This window comes from Garra rufa, chromosome 14 (genome assembly GCF_049309525.1).
Source record: "Garra rufa chromosome 14, GarRuf1.0, whole genome shotgun sequence".
Classification (NCBI taxonomy): Eukaryota; Metazoa; Chordata; class Actinopteri; order Cypriniformes; family Cyprinidae; genus Garra; species Garra rufa.
This window is the reverse complement of record NC_133374.1, coordinates 43,356,058-43,368,663: the sequence shown is the minus strand read 5'-3', so window position 1 is coordinate 43,368,663 and position 12,606 is coordinate 43,356,058. Positions and strand designations below refer to the sequence as shown.

General features: G+C 41.1%; 1 protein-coding gene across 1 annotated transcript; it reads left to right on the top strand.

The window, feature by feature from the left end:
* Positions 1-1,405: 1,405 nt before the first annotated feature.
* On the top strand, positions 1,406-3,793 carry LOC141284459 (zinc finger MYM-type protein 1-like). Its single transcript, XM_073817428.1, has one exon. The coding sequence runs from the start codon at positions 1,406-1,408 to the stop codon at positions 3,791-3,793; it is 2,388 nt and encodes a 795-aa protein (XP_073673529.1).
* Positions 3,794-12,606: the final 8,813 nt, after the last annotated feature.

The window sequence follows — 12,606 nt, the reverse complement described above, 5'->3', positions numbered from 1 at the left end:
GCAGTGGTGCCGCCGCGCACCACGAGAAAGTGTTTACAAAGCATAACCAGCGATCATTTCGTCCCTTTGCCCAAAAGGAATGAGGGTGGCAGGGGTGAATGTGGTCATAGTGTACACAGGGGTATAGTAATATTCTAATAATTTAGTAATTTCTTCTGTTTTATTGTTGGTTTCCTCTATTCTCATCCATTTGATCATTTTACTACTATATAGTAGTGTAATGTAATATGTAATATTTTTGTTTTATAGTTAGTGTTCTCTTTTTTGATCATTTGGAATGAGGATAAAAAAAATAAAAACATGCAAATAAGTTCAAACATCCATTTATTATCTTTTATTTCCTGAATATTACTTGTGAAATGATCAAACAGGCTACTGTTCACATGCATTTTATTACTACATCGAATAGTAATATAGTAATAATTTAGTACTTTTTCCTGTTTTATTGTTGGTTTCCTCTTTCTGATTATTTGAAATAAGGATAAAAGACAAAAAAATGAGCAAATAACTTCAAACATCCATTCAATATTTATTATTTCCTGAATATTATTATGAACTGATCAAACAGTTGGCTACTGTTCACATGCATTTTACTGTATAGATTAGTAATAATTTAGTACTTTTTCCTGTTATATTGTTGGTATCCTCTTTTCTGATAATTTGGAATGAGGATAAAAGACAAAAAATGTGCAAATAAGTTCAAACATCCATTCAATATCTATTATTTCCTGAGTATTACTGATGAACTAATCAAACATTAGGCTACTGTTCACGTGCATTTTACTATATAGTATAGTAATATAGTAATAATTGAGTAATTTTTCCTGTTTTATTGTTGGTTTTCTCTTTTCTGATCATTTGTAATGTGGATAAAAAGACAAAAAACTAAAAAACATCAATTCAATATCTACTATTTCCTGAATATTATGAATTTCAATAATGCCGCCCCCATGATGACGTCATAATATGCAAATTAGATGAGAATATTTACACCCCACATCAACTTTTGGTGATGCCCAACATTTTTCTATTTTACAGTAGATCTCTATCTTTAAGCCCTTTCAAGCCACAAGCTTTTGAAATCTTGATGTCAAAATCCAGCATTTTTCAAAAAAAACCCTGGCGCCTAAAGGGCATTACCGCGGGAAGTAGGGGTGCTGAGGGTGCTGCAGCACCCCCTAGTTTGGAGCTAAAGAAAAAATGGGGGTGCTGGGGGTGCGGTGTTAAAATAAATAAATTTAAAATTGTGTTACAAAAATGAAATAAAACTAATTTTATTAATTTGCAAAAATTAATTAAAATTCATTGGGGAAAAAGCAATGACAATAAGCAACTATTGTCGTGTGACGTCACCACGTAATCATCCGTCATTCGTTGCGGATAAGAAAATACACTAGTCAACAACATGCCGCAAAAACGCATTTCCGAGTTTTTTGCGAAGCCGAAACAAACTCAAAAGAGACCGAGCCTTGATCTGACGGATCAATTGGATAAGGAAGCAGACCTGGAGCTTATGCCGATTGGGCAGCCAACCAGCAGCAGCTACAGCTCCTCCAAAGCGTCTACCATATTAGCACCGGATCTGGGCTCAGAAGCCACGCTAATTCAAGGTAACGTCGCTTCCTCCGCCTCCGTGGCTGCAGTATCAGCACAAAATACTGGCATTATTGATTTGACCGAGGTAATCACTCCACACCAACCAGCCAACTTCAGATTTCCTGGAAGGCAGTTCGGAAAAGAGACATTTTCTCGTTCATTTAATACAAACTGGTTCAACAAATGGAGGTGGCTGCATTACATTGAGGAAGGTGATCGCGCTGTCTGTTTTAGCTGTGTGAAGGCAGTGGAAAAACGTCTCATTAATGAAGATAGTGTGAGGTTTGACAGCAATTTTGTAAAGGGAGGCTTCACAAACTGGCGAAAAGCCACAGAAAAATTCAACGAACATGAGAAGTCTAAACTTCATTGCGATGCCATTCAAAAAATCACTGTTGCTGGACAAAACACCCCAATTACTGCTATTTTATCTGATGCTGCCTGCCAAGCTCAAGATACAGCAAGGCATGTTTTGGAGCTAATGTTCAGGTCAGTTCTCTTCCTAGGAAAAAAGGGGGTGGCTTTTCGGGGTGACAGCACACATGATGGCATTTTTTATGAACTGATGCTTGAGCGTACATACAATCTCCCAAGAGAGAGACAGTGGGTTGAAAGAAGAAATAACTGGCTCTCAGACACGATCCAGAATGAAATCATTCAACAGTATGCCTGCGCAATTCAACATAAGATTGTATCCCGTGCCTCAAATAGTCCGTTCTATGGACTGACAGCTGATGGTACCACAGATTCTAGCACAATGGAGCAATTCTCCTTGACACTGCAGTATGTGGATGAGAAATTAGAGAGTCACTCTGATTTCCTTGGATTTTACAGTGCCCCTGACAGCAGTGGAGAGACCCTGTTCAGGTGCATCAAAGATGTATTTCTCAGGCTGAACATCCCATTAGAGCGTCTCCATGGATATTGTTTCGATGGAGCTTCTAACATGTCAGGACGGTTTTCGGGTGTTCAGGCGCGGCTCAAAAAAACATGCCCAGAGTCCCTCTTCGTCCACTGTGCCAACCATTCACTTGACTTAGTTCTTCAGGAGGCAGCACGTGAGGTGGGTCTCATCGCGGATTCAGTTAACTTTGTTCAGGGTGTAGCTGTGGTAATCCGTGAGTCAGCAAAACGCAAGGATCTCTATCAGTCAATGTTTGGCTGTGATGATGTAGTTACCTTACTGGCCATATGTCCAACAAGATGGTGCATACGAACAACAGCTATCAAACGTGTGTGTAGTGGCTACACAGAAATAACCAAAACAATGGAGCAGCTTAAGGAGGACAGGAATGTTAGAGGAGATATCAGAGCGAAGATCAGAGGCTTGCACAAGCAAGCAATGAAAGCAAAAACCTATTATGGCCTCCTTTGTTGTGAAGCAATATTCGAGCCATGTGAGTCAGTGGCCAGGAGTTTGCAGCATACCAAAGCCAGTGCACTGGGCGCCCTTAAGTGTGCTGAACTGCTTGAAAGACGCATGGAGGCCCTTCGGGATGATGCAGTGGTGGATAAAATGCTACAAACTGTATCCTCAGCAGGACTTAAAGTGCCAGATGAGAAAAGGATGACAAAAACCCCAACACGCTTTCGACACACAGCAGAGCCAGAGGCAGAATCACAAGTTGCACAACACTCATTATGGAGACGAGAATTTTCTGAAGCTGTGGACTTGGTCAGAGCAGAAGTAAAGAGGAGATTTGATCAAGATGGTATGAAAACAGCAGCTCTCAGAGAAAACATGCTTATAATGGCAGCCAACAAGAAGCAAATTGTAGATGTAGATTCTGTTCACCTTCCACATCAGATTGACAAACAAAGACTGGAGATCCAGCTGAAAATGATGGGAGATCTTTACAGTGATTCCACCGATACAGTAAAAGACATCACAACAACCATGTCTAAACTCCAGCCACAAACAAGAGCTCTTTTCAAAGAAGTTGAAACCCTCATCAAACTCTGTCTAAGTCTCCCCATCTCAGCTGCTTCATCAGAGAGAACATTTTCTGCTCTCCGCCGTCTGAAGACATGGTTACGCACAACCATGACGCAAAAACGACTGACCCACCTTGCTCTGATGCATGTTCATGGAGATATTTTGGACAGTTTGGACATTGATGCCCTCATGCGTGACTTCATCAGCATCAGCCCAGAGAGAAAGGCCACATTTGGAGTTCTGCATACAGGCAGGCAGTAAAGGTAAGACAAAAATGTTTCTTAATAGGACATTATAGCTGTAAGGTCTGTGTGTATGAGTTCATTTCTGTGTGCTGTCACCGTGCAGCCTGCAGTTGTTTCTTGAAATTGCATGTGAAGGATCATATGCTGATGGTTAGGCTTTACTAACAAAGTTTTTCGGAGTATTCAGTGATGGAAAGATTTAAAATTTAATTAAAAAGATGAAATCAATGTTTTAAATATAAAGGTTTTTATAAAGAAATACTGATTTAAATAACTACAATTATATATAAAAAAATGAAGCTAAAACTGTCAGTAGATGGCAGCCTTTGTCAAATGATTCGTTTAATGATTCGGTCAAACAGTTGATTCATTCAATGACTCGCAGGTTCATTCATAAACGAAACACCGCTGCTGGCGCTGTGTTTGCAGGGAGATGCGAAGCGGCTCAGGCAGCTGTGGCTTCGTTTCGAATATTTCCTTTGAGGAAATGCAGCAAAATCAGACAACAGTGTTCAACGCTGTTCATTTCAGTTTTTGCACTTCAAAAAATCATATTAAATTCATTATTACTTTTGATTCTGTATAATTATTTTACAATAATTACAATATTATAATTTACAACAAAAATCAGATATAAAATTGTTCATACAGTTTATTCTCTCTCTCTTTCTCTCTCTCCAGCGTCGCCAGGAGCCAGCCTGCCTCTCTCTCTCTCTCTCTCTCTCTCTCTCTCTCTCTCTCTCTCTCTCTCTCTCTCTCTCTCTCTCTCTCGCCTGCGTCGCCAGGAGCCTGCAGTTGTGCACTTTGTGTTTTGGAGAAGTTGCTTTGGCTATAGGCATACACGCATATTAATCCTATTTTGGTTAAGTAGTATTACGCTTTTTTGTTTGTTTTTATTTTAGGCAAATTAACACTTCTAACTTCTAAAAGTCGTTTCAACTTGTTATCTTATAAACGTTTAAGTGTGTAAATTTTCTTTTATATTATACCAATTAAAAAAAAAACATTTGTCATGACTTTGATAATTGTATTTTATTTTTTTTTGTTTAACATGTCTGTACCAAAATTAAATATTAAAGAGTATTAATTAAAAACATTTAAAACAAACGCTCAATTTGTGGTTCAGCGTTATATTTGAATGAAAGCACAGCAACAATACAGACCAAAACTACGGAGCCTACGGAGCCCCTTACGTCACCTGTAGAAGAAAAATAATTAATCCGTGGGGACGGTTTTGCAATTCGTTCCCTCAGTTTATAAACCGTACTCACGAATTCTTAAACTGTTCCCTCGGTTTAACAAACCGTGCCCACGAATTTCCAATCCGTGCGCTCAGATTTTGTAAACCGTACCCTCGGATTTTGAATCCGTACCCACAAATTCATAATCCGTGCGCACGCTTTCGCAATCCGTTCCCACAGTTTGTAAACTGCTCTCACGGATTTGTGGCCCCGCCCCCAAATTCAACCAGGACACCTGTTTAAGGGATGCATTGCATTGCATTTATTAAATTTTATTTCTCAGTAGGCTATATGAGACTATGCAACACTGACAAAACAGAGTTTTTAGCTTTATTGTATATTAATCACCAATAGATTAGCTGCTAAAACACAATGTTTCCCAGACAGGGCTTAGACTAAGCCAGGATTAGACCATAGTTCAATTAGGACATTTAAGTAATTTTTATAAACATGCTTAGAAAAAAACATTACTGGGGTGCATCTTGAGACAAAACAAAGGCACTGATATATTTTAAAATCAATCAGTGCAATTTTATTTCAGTTGAAACAACTCAGACTTACATTTTAGTCTAGGACTAGGCTTAAGCCTTGTCTGCGAAACCGGGCCAATGTGTTTTATTCTATTGGTTATTAATGTAAAATAAACGCTAAAAAGAAGCCTGTTTTGTAAGTGCGGTCATGGTACCAAAATAAAATAATAAGTGAAGAGCGCTGTTCAAACGGCTTTGTTTTATTTAATAATATTTTTCAAAATATAAAATTACCTGAATTAAAAAAAAAACGAGTTTTGGAGAGGAGAAGGTAAAAACAATACAAAACAGATAATGTACAGGGCTGCGTTCTCCGATAACGTTGTCTCTTAGCGCGCTACGAAGACTGAAAAAGGTACACCTTAACTACAAGTATACCTTTCCTACGTGTGTTCTCCGAACTATACCTTAGGATGTTGCTTAAGGTAAACCTTCTTAAGTGCGACCTTAGCAGGTGCTGTCCATGGTGGAGGTGCTGAATAGGTTGGTATCGATGCCTCGATGATTGATTGTGCGCTCTTTCCTGCACAGCGGTATAGGTAAAGTATTGAAAAACAATGTTCTTTATAAATGAGCGTTTTAGAAATAGTATAAACTGCATTTATCGGGGCTCATTAAAATATGTACATGCAGAAATAAATATGTGTATGTATTTATAATTTAGCAAGTGAGCAATCCCACACCCTCACGGCCATACGTGTGTTAATGTTCTCCACAACGTATGCTGATTACCCACTAGCCGTATCAAATTATTGGCGTAAATCGCCACACTGTATATAAATAACACGACTTTGCAATAGCGTGTAATGCATACGCCAAAGTCCAATTTTGCGTGCATATGATACGCCAATCCTTCCCATTAACTTCAATTGAGAGAGGATGCGTACAAATACCACGCATCATCTTTTATATAGATTATATATATATATATATATATATATATATATATATATATATATATATATGGTATTTGTACGCATCCTCTCTCCATTGAAGTTAATGGGAAGGATTGGTCAGCGGTCACCGCCGCGTCCGGAACAGAGAGAGAGCGGTCACCGCCGCGTCCGGAACAGAGAGAGCGGTTGTCTCTGCGTCAGGAACAGAGAGTGCAGTTGTCTCTGCGTCAGGAACAGAGAGTGCAGTCGTCTCTGCATCAGGAACAGAGAGTGCAGTCGTCTCTGCGTCAGGAACAGAGAGAGCGGTCGTCTCCACCCCCACCGCAAAGCAGGGGCGCTTCCGCATAGCCTCGGCGATACGAGCATCCACCCCCAGGCAGGCGTGGATGTACGCAAACCGTGCCGACGCCGCCTCGAAAGACATCCCCTCCGTCTTGGGAGCAGAGGGAATGGTCGCCGCCCCCAAGCGGGGGACTGCCGCCTCAAAAAAAAAAAAATTCTTCCCCGCTGGACCCATTTGTGCTGGTTGCATTCTGTCACGAGCGAGAAATCGGAGATCTGGGTCCAAACGCGGGTAAGTATTTTTATTAACAAAAGAGAAAATAACAGAACAAAAGGCCAACACGACACACACGACTAAACTAAAAACACAAAGCAAACAGAACAGAAAACACGGTCTTGAGCCAGGGTAAAACACAGAAACAAGATTACAAGACATAAGACTACAATACCAACAGAAAACAATGCAACCAGGACGAGTGGTGGGAAAGGGGAGACTAATATAGTGCTAGGTGATGGGAGACAGCTGTGTGATCAGAGAATGACAGGTGTGTGTGATGAGACAGGTGTGCACAATTGGTGGAGTGGGGTGCGGGAGAAAGGGAGACAGTGACCTCTGGTGGGGAATGGAAAACACACAGCCCAGAGTCATGACAGTAGTGGTGGCCACTAGCGGTATGCTAAGAGCGCTCCAGACCAACCTTACGAACGTATGACTTACAGAAGGTATACTTAACTAAGAAGGTTTCGGAAAACACGTATTAATGATAAGGTACTTCTTAAGGTACAACTTAAGAACGACGTAGCGTTAAGGTGGTTTCGGAGAACGCAGCCCTGATCATTAAATGAGTCACATCCTCTGGGTCAGAGTGCAGTTATTGTAGACAGATTGGAGATTAATCTTAATAAACATGCCGCTACAATTAAAATACATAAACAGTGTATTTCTATGACTTCAGCAGATCCTGCTTTATGCTATGGCGAAAGCAGCTCAAACAATTAGCTCACTCACATAATGTAACCATATTTCTATAACGGAAAATCATATCGTTTTTATGACATAATATGTCGTTATTACGAGAAAAAGATGTCATTTTAACGAGATAATTATGTCGTTTTAATGAGAAAAGATGTCGTTATTATGAGAAAAGATGTCGTTTTAACGAGAAAAGATCTTGTTATTACCAGAAAAGATGTCGTTTTTACGAGAAAAGATCTCGTTATTACGACATAGCTGAGTGGGAAAAAAATATGTGTGGCAGCAATGCGTCACCGTAAAGAACCCCTTTATGGAACCATTTAGAAAAAAAAGATTCTTCTTCTTCATTGTGAAGCACCTTAGTGGTGGTTGTGTCAGAGTAAGAAAATAATTAATGCAATTTGAAACATGTAGTTGCTGAATGTAAATATTCTGTGCCAAAGCAATGATAAATAATCTACAGTTTAGTCCACATAGACTGTTGTTGTGCTCACTATGTGAAAAGGTTTTGAAAAAGTGACCTAAGTTTTGAGAAATTGGTGCTAGAAAATGTAAAAAAAAAAAAAACCTCACTGAAAAAGCATGTGATCAGCCAACAATATCAAACCAAATGTGTGCTGAAGGCAAAACTGAAGTCAAAAGAGCTCTTCTAAAAGCATTAACTGCAAATAGCTACAAAAGGGCGAGTCTAAACCACATCAGTGAAAAGTGCACAAGGAGAACTGCAGAAGCATTTAATCAATGAAGTAAAAAGGAAAAACAAAACAAGTGTGCAGGGCCCTTGATAATTGCCTCTTTCCGGCAGAATATAGAGACATTCCTGGAGCTTTTCCTCAAGGGCTAACACAATACGAATGTAACAAAACTGTTTGCTACTTTGAAGATGTTACTGCTTTAGCAAAATCAGCTGAAATTTGCATAAATTTTACAGTATGTGTCACCATATATTAGAGATATAAGATATAATATTATCATAATATTTAAAATTAAATAGATATATGTATTATACATACCCCCACTCAATAACATGAGATTCATAATCCCAGTATTCTCTGGGCCGGTGTGTGTTCACCTCAGTGTAGACTCTGGCACGACTCGCCACAGGTCCTGACATGACACACAGTTTAGCACTGTGTTTACTATATTGCAATTTACAAGTCTGATGGGAACAGTTTTGCAGAAGGAAAAGTCCTGGCTACAGGGAAGAGGCCATAGAATATGGCAGCACCTCTGGATGGCTGTGGAGAAAAGAAAGTAGAAAATCTGAGACATTTGTCTTTGTCTTTGGTTGCTGAAGTCTTGTTTTCTGTTGCGTGTTTCTGTGCGGTGGATTTCCTTGTGTTTTTGCTTTGTTTTTCCCCGTTTATGGATCATTGTTTAGGACTTACTAAACTGCACTTGGATCCTTATTGTTTTCCTGAGTATCTGTGACTGAAGACTTTAGCCATTTCAAGATCCAGCAGTTAGACTGTTGGCTCTCATTCCTCTGCTCGTGAAAGACCTGATATATTCAGTAAGCTCCTTTCTCTTCAACAGAAGAACACTACCTTCAAGAAGTTTGCAATTGAGTTTCTGACCGCAGCAGAGGGGCTCGATCCTTATAACGCTGCGCTAAAGGACATTTTTAACAACGGCCTTACCAAGCCTGTCTGCACCTGGGAGATGGGAATGCTGAGGATTTTAAAGTTCTGGCAGTTTGTGGGTTTTGTGTACCATCGTGAGGGAGATGGTGGCCTACCTCCTCTTGGCCCTCCCCCCTTTCCACTCACAGACTGCCAAGTTCCCAGTACTCCAATGACCCCTTTTGGGGAGAGGGAAGAGGAAGAATAAGTCCACCTCGTCTGCCACCTTTCCAGCTTTGGTTAAGCCCACTGCAGCTCCCCCAACTTCGTTTATGACTGCTGCAGTTTCTACTGGGTTGGACTTAGTACTCTTGACCACCTCTGCGAGTACTGCAATGACTCCGGAGGTGGCCATCTCTTCAAGGTCACCTCAGTTTCGTAAGCGGAGGAGGAGGAAGATTTCCTTCACCCTTCAAACTCCAGTAGTCCCAAGTCTGATGGTCCAGGAGGACCCGGCTCCTGTGGTCCCAAGTCAGCTGGTCCTGGAGTACCCGCCTCAAATGGTCTTAGAGGACCTGACTCTGGAGGTCTCAAGTCCGGTGGTCCTGGAGGACGCGACTCTGGTGGTCTCAAGTCTAGTGGTCCTGGAGGACCCGACTCTGGCAGTCTCAAGTCCAGTGGTTCTGGAGGACCTGAAGGTTACTGAGCAGCCTGCTCTCTTAGTCTCACCCATAATTCTTGCTCTGCCAGCTCCACCTATTATCCTTGCCCTACCAGCTCTACCCAGGCTCCTTGCTTTGCCAGCTCCAATCAAGCTCCTTGCCCTGCTGGGCCCACCTTACCTCTCTGCCTTGCTGGCCCCACCTAAGCTTTCTGCTTTGCTGACCCCACTCCAGAGCCCGCTCCAGAATCCAGAATTAACTTCACTCCTGAGCTTGTTCCAGTCCAAAAGTCCACTACTGAGTCTGCTCTAGCTCCTCCCAAGGTGGTGTTTTCTGCTGTGGAGCCTTGTGAGGTGGCGTCCGCTTCAGGTCCCCTCTGGGTGGTGGTGTCCACTCCTGAACTCTCAGTCTGCCTGGTCATTGCCAAGGGACTGTTGTTGAACTGTCTGCCTGCCCTGTTTCGGTCAAGGAGACCATTGCTGAGCTGTCTGCCTGTCCTGTTACAGCCATCCTTTTTGTGCTCTCTCTTTTTTTTTTTTCTTTTTTTTTTGCAGGAACCAAGCTCCTGGTTCCACCCTGGTCATCCGCTGGGGGTCCTGTTTGGCCAGAGCTGTGTCCGTCCGGCCCCGCCCTGTCCTCCTGTTCTAACCCTTTGTTCAGGCCCCCTTCACTACACGGGCATGGCCCGCCATCCCTCCCCCTAATCCACCCCCGTTCTGCCTCCCTCCTGGATTTCTTTGACTTTGATTGGAGCATCTGAAATACGCTCCTTAAAGCAGGGGTCATGTCACAACCATCTGCTGAAGTGCCTTTGCCAGCCATCAGAAGGCACTTTTCTGGATTGTTGTTCTTGTTTTGGACTTCAGTTCCCATCACCTCTTGCACATATTAGTTTTTATTGGTTTCCAGCTGTCTGTCATTTAGTCTGATTAGTTCTCTTTATATGCCGTACTCTGTGTGTCTTTGGTTGCTGAAGTCTTGTTTTCTGTTGCGTGTTTCTGTGCTCTGGGTTTTCTTGCCTTGTTTTACCCTGTTTATGGATCATTGTTTGGAACTTAATAAACTGCACTTGGAACTTCATTGTTTTCCAGAGTATCTGTGATATGCTTCAGTATACTGAAGATCCTGTTTTAATGGAAGAATCTAACCTCATTAAGAAAAAACCTCTAACCTCATTTTTTCCCCTCCATTTCAAAAACAATTTGCTGTAAATTTGCATTTCCTAAAGGAAATATTATGAAAAGTGTGGAAAGGGAAAAAAAAAGGAGACCCAGCTGACATCATCCGCTGAAGCAGACAGAACATTATGACATCATCAGCTTTTCAGGCTATTAAGGCATCTAGCTTTTGAATGCTGAACATTTCAACTGTGTTAATGGGAGACGTTCAAACATTAATGTACAATTTGCTAAAAAGTTAGGTTTAATACAAAACCAAGGGGAAAGCAGGGATAGTTCTGTTTTGATTTTTGTTCATTTATTCAGAAAATACTTAGCCTAAAACTTTTGCCTCAAACATCTTTGACACATTTGCAGTAACATGTTTTGTAACGGAGATCAAGAATGAGCAAATATGATGTTTAAAAACACTGAATAAAATGGTTTTAAAGAAATACATATCAATAGCTACAGCTGAATGAAGTTGCAGGGCTTTTGTGTCTCCACTAGTCTGGTATATGGCAAGCAAGTTTAACATTTAGTGAATCACAGGATATAAATTACAAATGGCAACATTTTGTGGACACCACCTAATTAACAAGCTTTTTCTAGTGAGAACAATCTCTTAGGGTTCTTCGGCCATTTCTGACCAGAATTTTTTAAATAAAAAAAATTTAAAAATTGTAGCTTCATCGGAATGGTACGAGACTTAGTGATGTTTATGCTACTTGGTATATGAACACACAAAAAAATTGGGACATGATTTGAAAAGTCTAAGTGGTCGTAAAAAAAAAAAGTCACACTCAGGGCCTTCGGGTCAAAATGACCGGCCATAGGAAATGAATGGGAAATTGGCAAAAATATGAAAATACAGAGATTTTTTGTGCATACAATCTACAAATCAGCCACAATGCAGAAAAAAAGCACATAACAGTGAAGGGGTGACTCTCTAAAACATCAAGAGTGCAAAACACTACAATACACTCACACTCTCTCTCTCACACTCACACACACACACACACACACACACACACACACACACACACACACACACACACACACACACACACACACACACACACACACACACACACACACACACATGTTGGGTTTACATGTTTTATGGGGACATTCCACAGGCGTAATGGTTTTTATACTGTAAAAAACGTACTTTCTATCGCCCTACACCTACCCTACACCTAAACCTAGCCCTCACAGGAGATTGTGCACACTTTTACTTCATGAAAAAAACTCATTGTGCATGATTTATAAGCCTGTTTCCTCAAGGGGACCTGAGAAATGTCCCCACAAGGACAAAATCTACTGGTATTCATATCCTTGTGGGGACATTTGGTCCCCACAACGTGATGAATACCAGGTACACACACACACACACACACACACACACACACACACACACACACACACACACACACACACACACACACACACACACACACACACACACACACACACACACACACACAGGGTAAGATCAAAGGATATAATTCTTCCCTAGTAAC

Excerpts from the sequence above, each read along its gene's own strand:
- LOC141284459 (XM_073817428.1), top strand. The coding sequence starts at position 1,406 with ATGCCGCAAAAACGCATTTCCGAGTTTTTTGCGAAGCCGAAACAAACT.